The sequence below is a fragment of the Panulirus ornatus genome, chromosome 2, assembly GCF_036320965.1.
Source record: "Panulirus ornatus isolate Po-2019 chromosome 2, ASM3632096v1, whole genome shotgun sequence".
Taxonomy (NCBI): domain Eukaryota; kingdom Metazoa; phylum Arthropoda; class Malacostraca; order Decapoda; family Palinuridae; genus Panulirus; species Panulirus ornatus.
Window position 1 is genome coordinate 25,047,870 of NC_092225.1, and position 17,721 is coordinate 25,065,590.

Below are 17,721 nucleotides of genomic sequence, written 5' to 3' on the forward strand. Positions count from 1 at the left end.
CATCACAAAGTCTGCTTCCCAAAACCAGGGGGTGTTGCAAAGGTGCTGAAATTATATTTCTTGTGAGAAGCTGTTTCATATCTACAGTGGTTTTATTCACCCAAGTATGGAATACAGCTCACACATTATTAACTAGAGTGGAATCAAAATCCATCTCATTAATTCTCCAAGCATCACCTCTCTGTTTGCCAAATTGTTGCTGCTCTACCTCAATTCCACATTTAACATTTGGGCCATTGTTCTCATGAACAGTCTGCATGTCTCTATATCCCTATGTCTGGACCCATGGCATACATTTGGCTTGTATGAAGGAATCTGGCCTCTCAAGGAGTGGCTGTTACAATATTTGTTTTTCACTTAAATAGGTAAGCTAAAGAATGCTCTTCCTTCATTTGTCTTTCCATATCTATATAACATTTCTTCCTTTGAGTCAGGTCTACAAACACTTATGGAGTCCTGATCACTTTCTAATTTCTTTTTCTTTCCTTTGCCTAAGCCATGTCAGTCACTTAAAAAAAAAAATCCAAATATGTAGGGATATCTATGGAATCCTCCCCATATTTTCCAGGTCTAGGGTATGCTGGGTTTTATCCCTGCTAACCGAGAAGCGAGTGCTGTCTGCTTATCTTGTGTCATAAGAGTTGGGGGTTTGAAAATCCTTCCCTTCAGTATTATCACTCACTAAAAGTAGGAGAGGAAAGAATCAAGTGACAATTTTGTCCTAAATGTTCAAGTCATGTTTGTGACATTATATCATTTAGGCAAGAATGACAAGCAAGTAAGAACTTTAAGTTCTGAACACTGAAAAACTTTCTCTTCCAAGTGGTGTCAAACAAACATGAGATTCTATAGAATATGCTACTGAAAAATCAGGATTAGGGCATACCAACCCTCAATATTTCTCCATCCTTTGCTATCTTCTCACCAGAGATTACACATTCTTTGGATTCTCTCAAATAAATCATTGTGTTCCTTGAAGTGCACTGACCAGACTTGAGAAGCATGATCCAGTTTTGGTTGACCAGAAGCTATGAATAGCGATTCTAACATCTGCTAGCATGAAATCTGCCTCCTTTACAAATCTCCTGATAAGCTCTGGTGTCGTGTTTGGCACAATGTTGACTCATAGGTATTGTTTATGTAAGGATTCCATTAGCTTAGTTCCTGCTCGGTAATAATCACTTTGGGGCCTTTTTCACTATATCCCATACTCGTCATTTTCTGTTTACTTGGTATCATTCACAGGAATGTTCAGGTAAAAGTCTAGACCATCAAACACATTTACATATACTGCATCCTACCAGGATGCACAGTGGGACAAAGCCCTGACAAATGCCAAGAGCAACCCCAGCCCAGTTCAAGAATGCTCTTCTAGCCTATCATTTGCTCCCTGAGATGAAGATAAATCACTGATCTAGTAATGAGTCTATCCCTTATGCCTCCCTGTAGATTCAGCTTCTTTACCCTTAACTGCACCATTCATCTTGTGATGAGCCTGAGAGCCCTACTTCCATTGTTATATGACCAAATAAAGTTTTCTGCCTCTATCTAACCTTTATATAGTGAGCATGATCCAGAAATTTAAACATAATAAGCAAAAAGTAAAAATAATAATAGATTCTTTTGTGAAATGATAGATCAGCATTAAAAAGTAAAAAAAGAATCACAGAAAGTTACTCTATAGTATTACCTTTTTGTTGGCCTGGTCCCATGCTAAGTGAATGCCCAGAGGGCCTCGGAGGGGATGTGAATGATGCATTTGACAGCTCCTGATAACAGAGGAAGATGTGGAATCAATGTTTCATTCTTTCTCTTGTGCTTGTTTTGTCACTGTACTCTTACCTTATACACAGGCACAGTGCTGGTGGTAAATAAATACATAATTGAGAAATATTATAACTTTTGCATTAAAATTCAGTCTGAGATTGGCTGGCAGGTGTGGAGAGACAAATGAAGGAACTGTTTCTCTCTTCATAGTGAAAACTCTACTCTTACTTCATATATGCTCTTGTATCATTCACAACCACAGTGTTATTGGTGAGTAAAATGATTATGAAGAAATATTACACCTTTCACACTTCATACGAGTGTGTGGCGGTGAAGCAGCTTGCATTGATGCAGAGGATATTGAAGGTCTTATTTCTTTGGAAATATTCTAGTCTTTATGTATCTTTTGTACCAAAGTTCTCTGCTACCTCAGGATTCCACAAACAAAATAAAGTACAGCTGTTATGTTCTGCAAGAGCAGGTTCACTTCAAACACCTCCCCTTCCTCCTCAAATAATTATAATCCAGCACTAAAATCACTCTGTACATCTCATTTCTTCACAATATCAATTTTGTTCTTCACTTTCCTCACCAACTGATAAGTAATGCTCCCCCTAATAAATCATGTCATCCAACAACCAATACAGTTTTCATAGTCATCGCATATGTATGACCTTCTGGTGTATGGATGACTGTGCAATCAAAATAGTGGATGTACGGAAGCCAAGACTGGGAAAATTTTTTCCTGTCTTCTTAGAAAAGAAGAAAACCTCAACTGGCTATGAATGGTATTATAAAAGTTCTGGATATTCAGATATCATTGGAAAAAGTTACACCAATTGATGTTGACAGCTGTTTCCTAACAGAACATCAACAGATAGCTCACATTTGCTTCAAACCATGTATCCATAGATGTCAGTCCCAGCCTACTCTCACAGCTGGAAAAAAATTATATATCTCAGTCAACCACAGAATGTCAGAGAATGCAAATAAAGTACATCACCTGGGCATAATGCCAGATGTATGTACTCAAAATTGCAATTAGTTTTAGAATGAAAAAATATAATTCTCGGCTAAAAGTGGTAAGACCTTCCGTTTAAATAAGATTATTTGTTCATTTTTTCATGTAAAGAACATTCTGTCTGTAAAAACATGTTTATATAAAATATATGTAAAATCACAAATCATGACCGAGATTAGAATGCAGTCATGCTGGGAAAACGTTCATTATTACAAGATGTACATAAATTGGGAGCATCCATGCTGCTAGCCAGGCTCCTCCATCCTATCAACACCCTCCCACAAGACCATAGTGTGAAATATAAAACTTTGGGCCATTTTCTTTTATACTGTATAAATTCATCTTCAAAGGAAATGAATTTTAAAATCTTTGTTTTTTGCATATATGAGGATGAATCTTGGAGACGTTATCCACTGTTCTAAGGGTGAATCAACCTCCATTGTGATAGACTCATTAGTTTTCTGGTGCTGTAACACAGTCAAGCCATTCATTGCAGATCTAAGAGGTTGCTCACTTTGTCACAAAGGTCTAAGATATTTGTGATGCAAGACCTTTCTCCAGATTCATATCGTCTCCTTGTTACTGTAGGTACTTTCTCATTTACAAGTACTGTCGTGATCCATCTGCTTTCTGATTATCTTTTCTGTTTTTTTACAGACAAAACTTGAAAGAAAGACTAGTCTGTTGCTTAACATATTTTCCCAATCACCTTTCGTAAATATACACACATTCATTACTGCCACATCTCTGGTTCTGTTATCCTCTAGTTCTAACATATTAATCCAGTCTCATAATAGTGTATGTATTACTTTCTTTTCCTCCTACTTATGTATGCAGGCACACACTTGCCCAGTTCTAGAAAACGTTTGCAGATTTCAAAAAACATTCTCTTTTACACTTTCACCAACTTTTACGTTTACTCGCCCCGCATTTTCCCTGATCTTCATAGCCCTCCCCACTATATTTTTGTACAATTACATTATGATACATCTATGCCTTTCAGTATCACATATCACGAGTTAGAAATCTACTGATAAACCTTCCTCTTCCGTAAGTTCCTTCTGTGGTACCTTTTTAACTACACAATTATCGCTTTACAACTGAATCGCTTCCATTCTAAAACCACTAGTGGCATTTAGTTGTAACTTTCAAGGCAGCCCTTACACTATATATATGTTTGCCATTACTTTTTCTTTGCAAAAGAATAACACTGCTGCATCTTTTCAATTACCTTGAGAAGTTACGGCTTTCCATACTAAGCTTAAGACATTGCCTTCTTTTTACATCTTATGTGGTAGTTTAGCATTTGCCTTAATGTAACGAAAATGCTCTCCTATGACTGATCATATCTCGTGTCTTTTCATATAACTTATAACAAACATATTCAAACACAATTTTTTTCACCTACGAATATGAGCCATAACTCCATGCCCCCCCCCCCCCCCCCCATCTTGAGGTCAATACCATGACAATATACACTGTATTTCTACGTTCCTCGGTCAATTCGAGAACTGGAATTATTACATAGTGATGTGTATACATTACATATAAGGGATATTACCATAAAATGGATCAGTGACGGTGAGAAGAGCGTCAGAAGTGTCTAGTGGATAGGGACGTTTCACATCCTATGTTGTTCTTTCCTGCTTGCGACTGGCCCATAAGGGAGACGAGGGACGTATCAAAGAAAACCTGGGATACGACTCCCGATGATGGGTAACTATGGTAAATTGTGCTTTTTAGGGAAGTTTGTCGGACTCCCGAAGGATGGGTAACTATGGTAAATTGTGCTTTTTAGGGAAGTTTGTCGGACTCCCGAAGGATGGGTAACTATGGTAAATTATGCTTTTTAAGGTAAGTTGGTCGCATTTAATGCCTTGATCATGATGGTACGATGCTTAGGCATGATTGACGTGATTTCTTGACGTTAGTTGAGTGGCAGATCAAAGCAACATACTAGCTACCTCACAGACAAGCTTTATATTACGATGTAAGGTTTGATTTCTGGTTTACTATTTGTATGTTAAGGAGGCGAGAAAGAGGGGTAGGAGTGAATGATTGAAAATCTCACCTTCCTTTATTACCAAATAAAGGAAAACAACAACGAGCCAAGTGGGGATTTTTTTTCCTCTAAACCTGTCATGTTCTTAACGCTACCTCACTCAAGCAGGAAATGGGTAATAATATATATATATATATATATATATATATATATATATATATATATATATATATATATATATATATATATATATATATAATCTGATACTGATCGTGGCCTGTTTTACTGGTACATCTATCTGATTTACCACAAATAATAGTTTGTTAGAAATTCATTAGATAATTATGCATGAGTACATGGGCTACCTATGTACATGAATACCGAAGTCCCCGGTTAGTTTTTATATACTACCTCTTGCTACATAACTGTGTATTACTCACAATGGAGGTGTATTCCTTGTCATTATGCCAGCTAACAATATCTACAAAACGTAATTTGCGGTTTCGTAAATCAGTCTGACGATTGTTGTACACCCTGCACGTTGAACTATTTCAAGAAATTCAATATGGCTTCGCCTGGTGAGCGCCGTGTGGCTGACCTTGCGTGTTGGATCGAATTCGCTTGTGACGAAGAACAGACACCCGCCCCACAAAATATGAAATAATGTGTCAACCGATGCAGGGTTTACTTTGAAATCTGTATAAATGGAACTTTGTTTCGTGTACTAGTTGCACCATAGTATGAATGCTATGCTTCTACCGTATTTTGGGATATTTTGAGAAAAAAAAAGAACCAGTATGGTGACACCTCTCCTATTTGTACAATATTTATGCACAAAGGAGGGTTTCTAACCCACTCTGAACGTGACTACCTCTAATGTGCAAGCCGAAAATAATCTGACCAACTGATACACTTGAGAAAAATTCCCAATATAAAAAAAAAATAGTTTAAAAGGTATGAAAAATAACGAACCTTTGCACATTCTATTTTATTCCAAAACTTTAGGTAAAATGTGAATTTGGCATTGGCCTGGTGACAGACTCCAGCTCAACATGAGCAGAGATGTAAAGACCAGCTATACTTTTGTAACAGCAGCCACTTATTGCAAAAGGCTTTACCCTAACATATATTTCTAAAATATTGAACATTTACTGAAGTTCCATACACACAAAAAGGAGAGAGAACAGTCAAGGGTGAGTTTATCACAACCTTCAAAACTTTTAAACTGGAGTGATGACACAGTAAGCAGTTTCAAAAAGAAAACCAAAACTGACGGGAAAATAGGCCAGAAACTTGTTAAGTGACGTAAAAGAGGACTTGTATAGCATGAGCGATGGATGAATTATATATACCGAAGGACTTTTAGAGCATAAGTGATGGATGAATCATATGTCGTGAAACAGTACGCGGTCAGTGCAGACAACATTAGGTTGTATGACAGTAGAAAATGGGTCCCGCGACTGTTTAACTCCTTCCCTGTTCAGTACAGAGGAGTAACCACACATAGATAATTCTTGAGACGTTTAAACAGATACAATGAATAACAATGTATATTCAATTTAAAAATGGAGGCACTATGCTACATCAGGAAGTCAAATATAAATCTACGTCGACTAAGGAAGAGCAGGTACACCACTTGTCACAACGGTTATAATAATCTTTAAACATTCACCAAAAATTATGGTAGAAATAGTCTATGAGATTATATTTCAGATATATCTGAAAGTGTTATTTTCCATGTTTACCCTTTAAAACCTATCTACTGATGTTAAACTACTTGTTAAGGGGTAAGGTTATGAGAGAGAGACAGGGGTTAACGCAACTACAATTATAAAAGAAAGATCTAAAGTTAACCTGTCTATTTCAATGCTGCAGGTTTCTTGTGGGTTTACTTACTGGTGTAACTTAACCGTGATCAAAACACGGTTCATTTCAGACATGGAGAATATTCGAGTACGACCCTGTGTGTGTGTGTGAAAGATAATTTTAGCATTAATTCGATCCCTATATATTTGTAGACATCTGAATTCACCGCCCCAAATATTCTTCACAAGTCAGATTCAAACGTTACAATGAACATCAGCATTCAGTGGAATGCATTGATAATGAAAATTAGGGAATTCTGGATCGTACAAGGAAGTTTTCTTTCTGAAATACAGCTTCAGTCAGTTTGTATATCGACTTACAAACTGAATAAAGCCCCAGAGAATCCGAACGGGTTAAGTAAATGGGTAGAGGTGCCATTCCTGAACTCAATACACTAAAGTAACTCCGTAAAATGTAAGGAACCCATTGGTACCAATTTCGTTACATTCCAATTTCGAGAAACGCGCAGCCATATTGTTAAATCTTATTGTCAATGATCAACCTTTACCTTGAGTTAGTAGTCTGTTGAGATACACAAGTACGTAATGCTCCTACGATACAAAACAGCTTTCCACCTTGAAAACTCATTTGAGAAATATTTCCCGTTAAACTGTCCTTAGGACTAGGATACAAAACAGCTTTCCACCTTGAAAACTCACTTGAGAAATATTTCCCGTTAAACTGTCTTTTGCACTAGGATACAAAACAGCTTTTCACCTTGAAAACTTAACTTGAGTCATATTTCCCGTTACATTGTCTTTGACTACAAATTGACATGGCTATCCCAAAGAGTAGGATGCCTTGATCGTACATGTGCTGTCAGCTTGCTAACATTGTCGACGTGATGCCAAGAGCAGACAGGCCAATCACTGATCACTGCAATTGAAACTGGTAGAGTTGATCGGGTTTAGGATAGACTTGTCGACCGAGTGGAAACTGATCACTGCAGATGAAACTAGCCGAGTTCAGCGGGCTTAGGATAGACTTATCGAACGAGTTGAAACTGATCACTGCAGATGAAACTGGTTGAGTTGAGCGGGTTTAGGATAGACTTGTCGACCGAGTGGGAGCTATGTCGAGCAACGAAGTGTCGCTCGTGGAGGGCGAGCCCAAGAAGGTGGAAGAGGATGTGTAGGGTCTGTTGACGGTGAAGTGAAACGAAGGGCCGACACTGATGTTGCTGCAGCTAGAGACATTGATGACCTGGTCGGCATTCCCTTGGTCGCCAGTAATCCTCCTCAGCTGGTCGATCATCTGAATTGGAAGGGAATCTATTTCTGAGTTGCAGAGGAACACTTTGAAAGGGGAGGAGTCCTGCTTACTCTCTATATCCATCCATGTCTTTGGGAAATTTATTTAGAGTTTAAGATTCAACAGTAATTAAGAGACATATTATGAGAATAGTAACAACAGTAATAAACATGGTTCCGTAGCATACGAAAGATGAAACAATAATGACTGCTAATACATACTCCCAATATGGGTGATGACCACTGTAATGCCGGGCAAAATTACATGCATCTCTGCTCGGCCGAGAGATTCTAAGACACTTCCTTTTAACCTCATACTATCCTAATTCGACACATGACAACCTCTTGACCACCCATAGCCCCTTACAACCAAAAATATACAACCCACAACCCCTTGAACCCATGGCTCCTACACAGTAAAACAATAAGACCCTAACAGCTTATAACCTATACAGTCTCTGACCACGAACCTCACAACCCTTGTGGTCAGTTATACCTACGACACACAATCCTTTGACTACAGGAGTCCAAAATCTAAAGGCTTAACAACCCCTTACTCCCACAATCTACAGACCAAAACAGTCGCCTCAAAATCACAACCCCAAGGACCTACAACCATTAAACCCCATAACAGAGGGTACCATAGCCTGAAAACCCTACAAGTGAATGCACAACACCTCATGACTTTCAAGACGTGTTATCAACTCCTCACAACTAGATCCCAGAGGACCACAACCCTCTGACTTTATATCACTTGAAGTCCACCAGCCATGGACCTACTACTCACAAAACATATTCTAAGGTACCATAAATACTAGACACCATAACCCTAGACAATGTTATTCTATACAACTGCACAGTAATACCATTTCCAAACTTATCAATACGTGGATATCACAACCCTTAGGCCTTGCAACTACATTAATCCACAAGCCCTGAGTCTCACTACTCCTAAACTCGAACCAGTTGACAATATAACAACTGGACATCCCACACTTCTAGGACCTAACAACCCTTACAACTTAGAAGCCCCTACTTGCCACAACTCCCAGACTTTAAAACTCGTTAAGCCTACAGTAATCTGATCCCAGATCCCTTAAAATCTGATACTGATAGACCCTAAAGCATCTAACTCAACATCCCTTAACACTAACAACTTCAAAAACCTGTTGATTATTTCACAACCCTGACTCCTCAAACCTCAGAGGTACAATAAACACCCTCAGAGCTCTATAACTTATACGTCCACAACTCCTTGATCTCACAACCCTTAGCCTTTATATCCTAAACACATTCACAACCATAACCCCAGGAACGACAGGCCTAAACTAAAGACCATTCATCGGTTAGACTTTAGAACATTTCTCTCTTACAACTTCTAAACCAACCAACCACTGGAGTTACAACTCCTAAACACATCTAGACCCACAACCCCTACATATCTCCTGGACCATCACCTCAACCCATAACCCCCGGATTTACAAACCTTGGACAAACAACGCCTGGACTCACAACCCCTGAATCTTCAACCCTTGAACTAGCGCTAGTCCCTCTAACCTACAACTGGACCAATAATTCCTGGACCCCAAGCCCAGGACCCACAACCTTGGACCCATGACCCCCCCTGGACTTATAAAAACCAGAACCTACGACCTTTGCCATATAACCCCTTGCTCTACAACCTCCAGAACCCAACAACCCATCTGAACTCTAACCTTAGACAACATCTCTCTCTCTCTCTCTCTCTCTCTCTCTCTCTCTCTCTCATGTGGTACAACCGTTGATGACCCCCGGGGCTGTGAGTGACCTCTGGTGACCTTACCTGTTCCAGCTGGTCGGTGGGGTCATGGTCGTCACCGAAGTCTCTCCGGAGGCCAGCCACGACCTCCCGTATCTCCTGAAGACGACTCTCCCGCTGGTGGAGGAGTCGCATCCTGTGGACCTCCTCATCCCGCCTCCTGGCCGCTCTCACCTCCATTTGCTCCTCCACCGTGAGGGCGTCGCTAACCTGAACCAGCAGGAGAGAACCTTTTTTTTTTATCATCTATCTGCAGGAGGTTTATCTATCGATCGATCGATAGACTCGCTGTCTACCTACATATCTATATACTTCTCTATCTACTCTATGTGTATCTAACTACACGATCAGCCTGTCTATAATTTCAATCCAATTTTCTTTATACCTACCTACCTATTCATCCGTCTGTGTCTACCATGTCTATCTACCTATCTGTCTACCTACCTACCTAACAATTTATATATCTATCAGTCTATATCTATCTATCCTCTCCTTACGGTTTTCCCACAACCAGAAGAACCAAACAGGCAACTTCTACTCTACAACCTGTAACAAGCACCATTACCAACACCACCCCAGAACTACCACCGGTCCTGACGCAATACCATAATTACCGTGATTTCCTACCACCATCCCCATAACTACCGTCATTACTAACACCACCGCCATAGTTAACACCATCACTCACACCTCGTAAGCACCACCGCTCTCATAACTACTACCATTACAAACATCTACAGGAACAGCTACTCCTACTGACGTCTACAACCACAACCACTATTTGCTACTACCACTTACAACTACTATTTACTACTACCAGTACTACTGCTACTGGCGTCTACAACCACAACTACTATTCACCACTACCACTACTACTACTACTACTACCACTTACAACTACTATTTACTACTACCAGTTCTACTACTACTACTACTACTACTACTACTACTACTACTACTATTACTACTACTACTACCACCATCACTTACAACTACTCCTACTAGTACTACTACAGAGGCACGGGTATGAACCATTCTACAACTGGTCCCCCCCAGTCTTTACTACACTAACTGTTTACTATTTGAGAGAGAGGGAGCACTGACCACTTCGACTGTCTTGGGTTCGTTCCCCAGCGTAAAACCCTCAATGGGAGCAAGGCCAAAAGGAAGGGGCACCATGGGCCCCGGAGGCCTCACAGGCACGATCTTGCGCTGCCATTTCTCTTGCAGGATCTCCTGCATCAGCGCCGCCTGCAGGAGGAAAGAGGAAAACTTGAGCAGAGGATGGGAGTGTCCCCCTCCAGAATGAAAGGAAAGACGTCATATTGCTGTAAAAAAAAAAAAAAAAGTACATACATGAAATCCAAACCAGATATCTTCCATACTTTCTTATACCTCCTACTACCCAGTACAACTTCTAGAACCTTCCACAAAATCTGAAACCCTCCACCTCCCCACTCCCTCCAGCAAAGAACCCTAAAGCGTGTATACCTGGAAGACGAACTTGGGGACGCCTATCCTGTTGAGGTACTTGGTGGCTAGGATGAAGACCTTGGTGCTGCCCTCTACCATCGCGGACGCCGCCTGCAGGGTGTTCTCCCCCAACTCCACCTCCGCCAGGGTTCGACCTGCCAGCCAACACGGAGAAATGCATGTGGTAAGAGAAGCGGGACAATGGTAGACGAAGAAATAAAGAAAAATACATATGGAAAGGAGGAGAAGAATACAGAAGGATGAAGAGAGTGAAATGATTAATTTGGCTGTCGAAATGACCTTCCCATTCTCGAGATGCCTGGCCGTTCAACGTCACGTTAGTTAAATCGTTAAGTTTATCACTCAACCTAATGCGTTGCCTTGTTATCCAGTGCCTCCTCTACATCATCCAGGGCAGCTCCTTACGCAAAACCAAATCCTGTCTTAAAGGAGGTGATGCTAAGCCGTTGATTTACCACTCATTAAGCCGCATGACATGTAAAATTAATGGTTTCTTGTTAGGTTAACGAGCTGCCGGCAGCTTGGCCGGTCGCATAAACTTAAGAAATAAATAACGTAACGAAAACCAAAACAAACCTGTGGTGTCGGAACAGATCCGGAACGCACGAAGCATGAACAGGTTCAGTCTAATCCAAAACCATTGATTTTAACACTCCCCCCCCCCCTCCCCATTACACGACGGTATGGTATGGCATGGTAGGGTGACCTATGACCTGACAGGTCAGACAAAAGGGCCGGGCCAAGGGCCCCTTCGTACCAAAGGGTCGTACCGTCGTGCTTCAGGGTCGTTCTGCCGTGTCCGGAACCTTCAGACAAACTAACTCACAGCGAGGTTTTGCCACGGCGTTGGGTTTGAAGTGCGGCGACAACCAGAGAGAGAGAGAGAGAGAGAGAGAGAGAGAGAGAGAGAATCTCTTTTGAGAGTTTGGGTTGCGATTTGAAATCTTGAGAATTCGGAGGGAGAGGCGACTGGCTCACCTGTGAAGCCTAGCGAGGTTTCGAGCAAGCGCTTCAAGTTAGCAGCCAACTCCTGGTCGCTCTCATGCTTGGAATGGATCACGCAGAAGTCCCATACTCTGTGACGGTAATTGCGACGCTCTCTTTCATCCCAGTCTTCCACCTGTGGAAGTTGTAGTAATAAATCAAATGCAGTTAGTAGTAGTAGTAGTAGTAGTTACGGAAGTTGTGGATAGGAAAAAAAGAAACTGAGGTACTAACACAGATATTCAAACTACATATTATACGTTGCTTTATCAAGACGTGCGAACCAATGCTCGACCGTGATAAATCTTGAAGAAATTATGACCATCTGTCCATCGACATGATGTGATACTGAGCTCAAATACGTCCACTCCTGTTTAGCTCAGACTCTCACTCATTCTGGAACGAGAATTTGTTTTAAGGAATCGAAGTGAACATCTTTTTTTGACAAAATTCTTCAGGTGTTACATGAACGAAATCAAGGTAAGTTTCAGAAAAGTGAACCATGTCTCGGGTCAAACCTCGGGTCTCGTGTCATTAATCCCATCTCAGGTCCCTACGCCTCAAATCAGCGTAACACAAGTCCTCATGTCTTAAGGCCACAACTTTTTAGACATCTCTGGTCATCAGAAGACATAGCCCAGGTTCAGGTCTCAGTACAATAAAGAATCATAGTCCAGGTCATCAATGAAAGGATACCAGGTTCTCAAGTCTCAGACTACAATAAATGGCTCCCAGGTCCTCGAGTCTCAGACTACAAGAAATGGCTCCCAGGTCCTCAAGTCTCAGACTACAGGAAATGGCTCCCAGGTCCTCAAGTCTCAGACTACAAGAAATGGCTCCCAGGTCCTCAAGTCTCTAGACTACAAGAAATGGCTCCCAGGTCCTCAAGTCTCAGACTACAGGAAATGGCTCCCAGGTCCTCAAGTCTCTAGATACAAGTCCCAGATCCTAAAGGGGCTACATATACCAGATCCTCAGGTCACATCACAAGTCCCAGGTCCTTGTCTTTAGCCACAGATCACAGATCCTCAGGCCACAGCACAAGTCCCAAAACAGCACAGCAGGTCCTCCGGTCCCAACACAAGACAGGTCTTTGGTCCTCGATTCTCAAACCACATGTAAAGAGCACGATAGACAATTCGCGGGGCCCTCAAGTCTCAGGTCCCTCATGAGAAAACAAACAAGTCTTACCCTCCGGTAGAGTTCAAGGGCGAAGTACCTCCAAGGAAGGCCTGCAGGACCCCGCGGTAAGCTTAACCTCAAGGCTTGGTTGGCCCTTTGCCACTGCGCCTCGTCCACCAGGAAGTTCTGCTGCATGCTGGGCTACTGTGGTGTGTCTGTGAGCCACAGGAACTCGAGTTTCTTGGAGTCTGTGGGGGGCTAATGGAACCCTGGAGTGTGTGTGGGGGTTATGAGATCAGTAGGGGACGTGGTGGTAGCCTGTGGATGCGTTGCGTCCGCTTTTCGGTTGGAGTGTAAGTTGGTGGTGCTGTGTGGCGTAGCCTGTTGTCCGTGAGGAGGCGCGTGTCTGGGTTTCCTGGTACCCTGGACAGACTTTCTTCTTTTGTGGAAGTCTGTGGTGTATCTGTGCCTAAGATTATGTCTACGTAGCCAAGGGCTGCTGGCGTCTAGGTTTTTGTGAGGTAATACGATTGTGTGGGTGTGTACGTGTGTGTGTGGGGGGGGGGGGGGGGTTAGTGATCAGGATATTCGTGTGGGATTGTGTCGTCTGCTAGGGCTTGAGACGGTGTGTGTGTGTGTGTGTGTGTCAGTGGGTTGTCTTCTGTAGGGGCCTTGGCGACAGTAACCTGAAGAAAAAAAAAGTTTGAATTATAATCTTTTCAGCAACAATGAAGGCCAGTGTATACCTGGAGTGTTTTCTTTACCTAAGTTAAAATAATACACGTAACTACACAGAGAAGCGTTGAAGGTATACACAATCGAAAGTGGACAACAGTAGTAAAGGTGGTTACGATCAGGAATCAGCGGTAGCATAAAGGAGATCTATTTAGTTATTATGGAAGAGTTACGAAAATATTAAGTCATAAGGGTAGACTACATCTTATATTTATCAAGAGGGTTCACAAGAGCAAGGACGAGGAAAAAAAAGAGGGGGAGGAGGGGGGAAGAGAGGAGGGGTTTGGTCCTCCCCACCTTGTGAGGAACAAGGTTAAATTCCCAGTCTGGTGGTGGATGATGTCTTCCCCCAGACGAGTAATGGAAAATAAAAACATTCAATAAGATCTTGCTTCATATGCTGTGGATAGTGTACAGTCTTCGGAAAAGATTCGTTGGGCGAGTAGGATGAAAATGAAGAGTTAATGATGATTTGAGGAGGAGTGGGGTAGGAAAGTGCTGGTGGCAACAAGGTAAAGTACGACTCACGGATCGAAACGTTTGGAACCTAGCGACTATCATCTAGATCCGCGTGGAGGAAGTGTTACATGTGGGGGGGGGGGGGGCGTAAAGTGTTACATGTGGGGGGGCGTATGTTCTCAGACCTTCATCAGAACTTCCTGAGCCAACATAATGATATATGAAGGCCTCGAGCACTTGGGGGCAAGTCTACCATTGATATAGATACTAGGTCTCAAATATCATATAATGAGAGTACTAAGTTAGGGAGGAAACAACACAGAATCGAAGGGACGAGACCGAAAGCCAAGATCAGAGACAGGAACTGATAAGTTCCCGACATGAAAAAAAATTAAATCCAAGTTCTTCTCTGTCTAACGGAGGGATTTTTCCCTTTCCAACATCTATCGAGGGTTGTAGGAATTCCCCCCCATGAGACGTACGCCCCCAGAGACAAACACAGTCTGGATGCTGCAAAACCATCATCAGAGTTCACATGGAAAATATAGTCAAATTAGATAGATAAGGCCAACATTGCGATCGCATGCAGTGCATTTTCCTCCATATATACACACTACATCTCTCTTTGTGCCAAGAATATCTGAGATCAATAACAGGATGTGGCATTTAAGTAAGGGACCGATCTTCAGGGAGGACTAAAAGTGTTAAAACTAAAACATCGCCAAGTAATGATGTCAGATGTGTGAGCGTGCACAAGTCGCTGAGCTAGTGAAAAGTTTTGAGTTTATGTCCCCGCGAACGTAAAACTCCATATCTCTCCCTTGACGTGGTGGGAAACAACAAACGTACAAAAAAAAGAAACCGTTACCAACATCATATCTGCATTGCATACGTAAATGTAAACCAGGCAACACCAATCTTTGTATTCTTTTCTACAAGCTACAAGTATTATGGTCTTACTCGACTGAGTAGTGGTATTACACAACATTTATACCGCAAATGGAATCCATAGGTGGACAATTATTTTTCTTTTTTTGGGGGGGGGGAGTTATTACAGTCCTAAGAGTACGATGGGCTTACGTAATAGACTGAGGAGGTGGGTTAGATGGAGTGAAGGGCATGAGAGAGAGAGAGAGAGAGAGAGAGAGAGAGAGAGAGAGAGAGAGAGAGAGAGAGAGAGAGAGAGAGAGAGAGCGCAACCGAACCACGTGTGGCCAGCCTTGATGAAGGCCTTGCCTTACCACGCTCAAGTATTCTTAATTTTTTTTTGTTTCCACTTTCTTCACTTGGTTTGTCCTGGATGACTAACCCCCTTGATGCTTTAGGTCTGAATCTTCACTCCCATTTAAAGACTACTTGATCCTTCGGAGATACAGAGCTCGTGAGCTATAAGTACTTGCACTATGACCAGGCCATGTTCCGGGTATGAAACACACCTTTATCTTTCCAGAGAAGTTTTCTTCAACCTGGAAAAAGAATAAATAAATTCACCGTCACTAACCTACGTGACTGGAAATAACTTAAAGTCATTCAAGGATGTAGGCTTGGAGGTGGGGGATATGTAGACTGAACCAAGCTTGTGCTAGGATATCCCGACTCATCACTAAGTAAATACCAACTAGCCTTCTCTCTCACAGACTTGAGCCTCCTACGTACTTCCTGCTGGCTTCATTCTTTTCCTAGAGTTAACAGCTTTCTGTCTTTTTTTTTCTCTTTTCTTAATTTTCCCAGACGGTCAGACGACTAACGAAGGTAGGTAAGTACTGAGGAAGCGTGATCTAGCATGTAACACAGTGGATTTCTATTTGTAGTAGTCTAGATATGTCAACATTACAATACTAGTTGGTCCCATTTCTTTTTCTAAGAAGACGACGTTCCAGCCAAGGTCACACCATACGCGAATATCAAGCCTGACTAAACACTATATATTGATCGTCATCAAGACACAAACAACGACTATTTTTCATACCTTCACGACTGTCATACTACGAGAGGGTAGAATAAAATGAATTTCGTGAAATTCACCGGATTATCACTTGGGAAGAAAATAAGATGAAATTTCAGAAACTGTCAACTCATAGGACACTTCAGTTGCACAGTCAACAATAATGGTTCATGTGAGTATAGGTTGGGTTGAGCACGGGTCCACTGTGAACAATGATTAACAGAAAAAGAAAATCAAAACTTATCTTGTACTCTACATGTAATGACTGATAAGGAGTCTAACGTATCAAAGACCAGTAATTCTGATAAATTCTACATCGAACAATATACTTATTAGGGCATACAAGATATGCCCCAAACTTTTGAAATTTCCGCAACGTTTTGGAACATGATTTTGGACATGCGATCGCCAAGTAGGAAATCTGTAATATATATATATATATATATATATATATATATATATATATATATATATATATATATATATATATATATATATATATATATATATATATATTGGGATAGGGGAGAAAGAATACTTCCCACATATTCCCTGCGTGTCGTAGAAGGCGACTAAAAGGGGAGAGGGTTGGATATCCCCACCCTTCCCGTTTTTAATTTTTCAAAAGAAGGAACAGAGAAGGGGACTAAGTGAGGATATTCCCTCTAAGGCTCAGTCCTCTGTTCTTAACGCTACATCACTAATGCGGGAAGTGGCGAATATGTATGAAAAAAATTATAATGTATAATTTCATATTTCATACTTGGAGTATAATATGCAATAGGGGCAAAATATCATATATATATATATATATATATATATATATATATATATATATATATATATATATATATATATATATATACAAAAAATAAAAATTTCAACGTTGTGATAAGTTAGAACTGTAAATATGCACTGATGTATGCTCTGCGTGTACGCGAAGACGTGCCTACGTTTACACTAATTCAAGAAAGATATGTACATGCATACACAATGAGGGGCATGCACCCCTTGAACACCTGATTAGCGAAGCTTATATTGTGAACTAAAATACACACTTTTACAACACGTTTACGTAACGCCCATCCTTCTAAACTTATTCGTTTACGCTACACAAATAGGTTACTCGATACAAACCTTTGTACATCCATTACACACGGGTCCACTCGTTACGCAATGTGTGTAGGTCCACAACATCCCTGCACGACCACTACATACAGACACCCCCAATACATATCCGGGCATCGCACCTGCCTCTCTGCACACCCAGCGAGTCTC

General features: G+C 41.2%; 2 protein-coding genes across 5 annotated transcripts in view; both read right to left on the reverse strand.

Moving 5' to 3' along the window:
- Nucleotides 1-4,468, reverse strand: part of kappaB-Ras (NFKB inhibitor interacting Ras like 1) — a 35,960-nt gene extending 31,492 nt beyond the window's left edge. The window contains exons 1-2 of one of the 3 annotated variants that reach the window (XM_071671807.1): nucleotides 4,350-4,468; nucleotides 1,691-1,769 (exon numbers count right to left, since the gene is read on the reverse strand). In XM_071671807.1, coding sequence (XP_071527908.1) covers nucleotides 1,691-1,759 — 69 coding nt within the window. In that variant the 5' untranslated portion in view covers nucleotides 1,760-1,769; nucleotides 4,350-4,468. The remainder of the gene's footprint in view (nucleotides 1-1,690; nucleotides 1,770-4,349) is intronic. The other 2 variants (XM_071671827.1, XM_071671817.1) reach the window with 2 other exon arrangements.
- A 1,294-nt stretch (nucleotides 4,469-5,762) lies between these two features.
- On the reverse strand, nucleotides 5,763-17,708 carry LOC139754562 (uncharacterized). Of its 2 annotated transcripts, none has more exons than XM_071671934.1 (7): nucleotides 17,581-17,708; nucleotides 13,374-13,990; nucleotides 12,177-12,318; nucleotides 11,196-11,332; nucleotides 10,809-10,955; nucleotides 9,729-9,914; nucleotides 5,763-7,910 (listed from the first exon to the last, which is right to left on the reverse strand). In XM_071671934.1, exons 2-7 carry the CDS (start codon nucleotides 13,497-13,499, stop codon nucleotides 7,698-7,700), a joined length of 951 nt encoding a protein of 316 aa, XP_071528035.1. In that variant the 5' UTR covers nucleotides 13,500-13,990; nucleotides 17,581-17,708; the 3' UTR covers nucleotides 5,763-7,697. The 2 variants fall into 2 exon arrangements, with proteins under 2 accessions (XP_071528035.1, XP_071528026.1); XM_071671925.1 differs by lacking the exon at nucleotides 17,581-17,708 and adding an exon at nucleotides 16,000-16,152.
- Nucleotides 17,709-17,721: the final 13 nt, after the last annotated feature.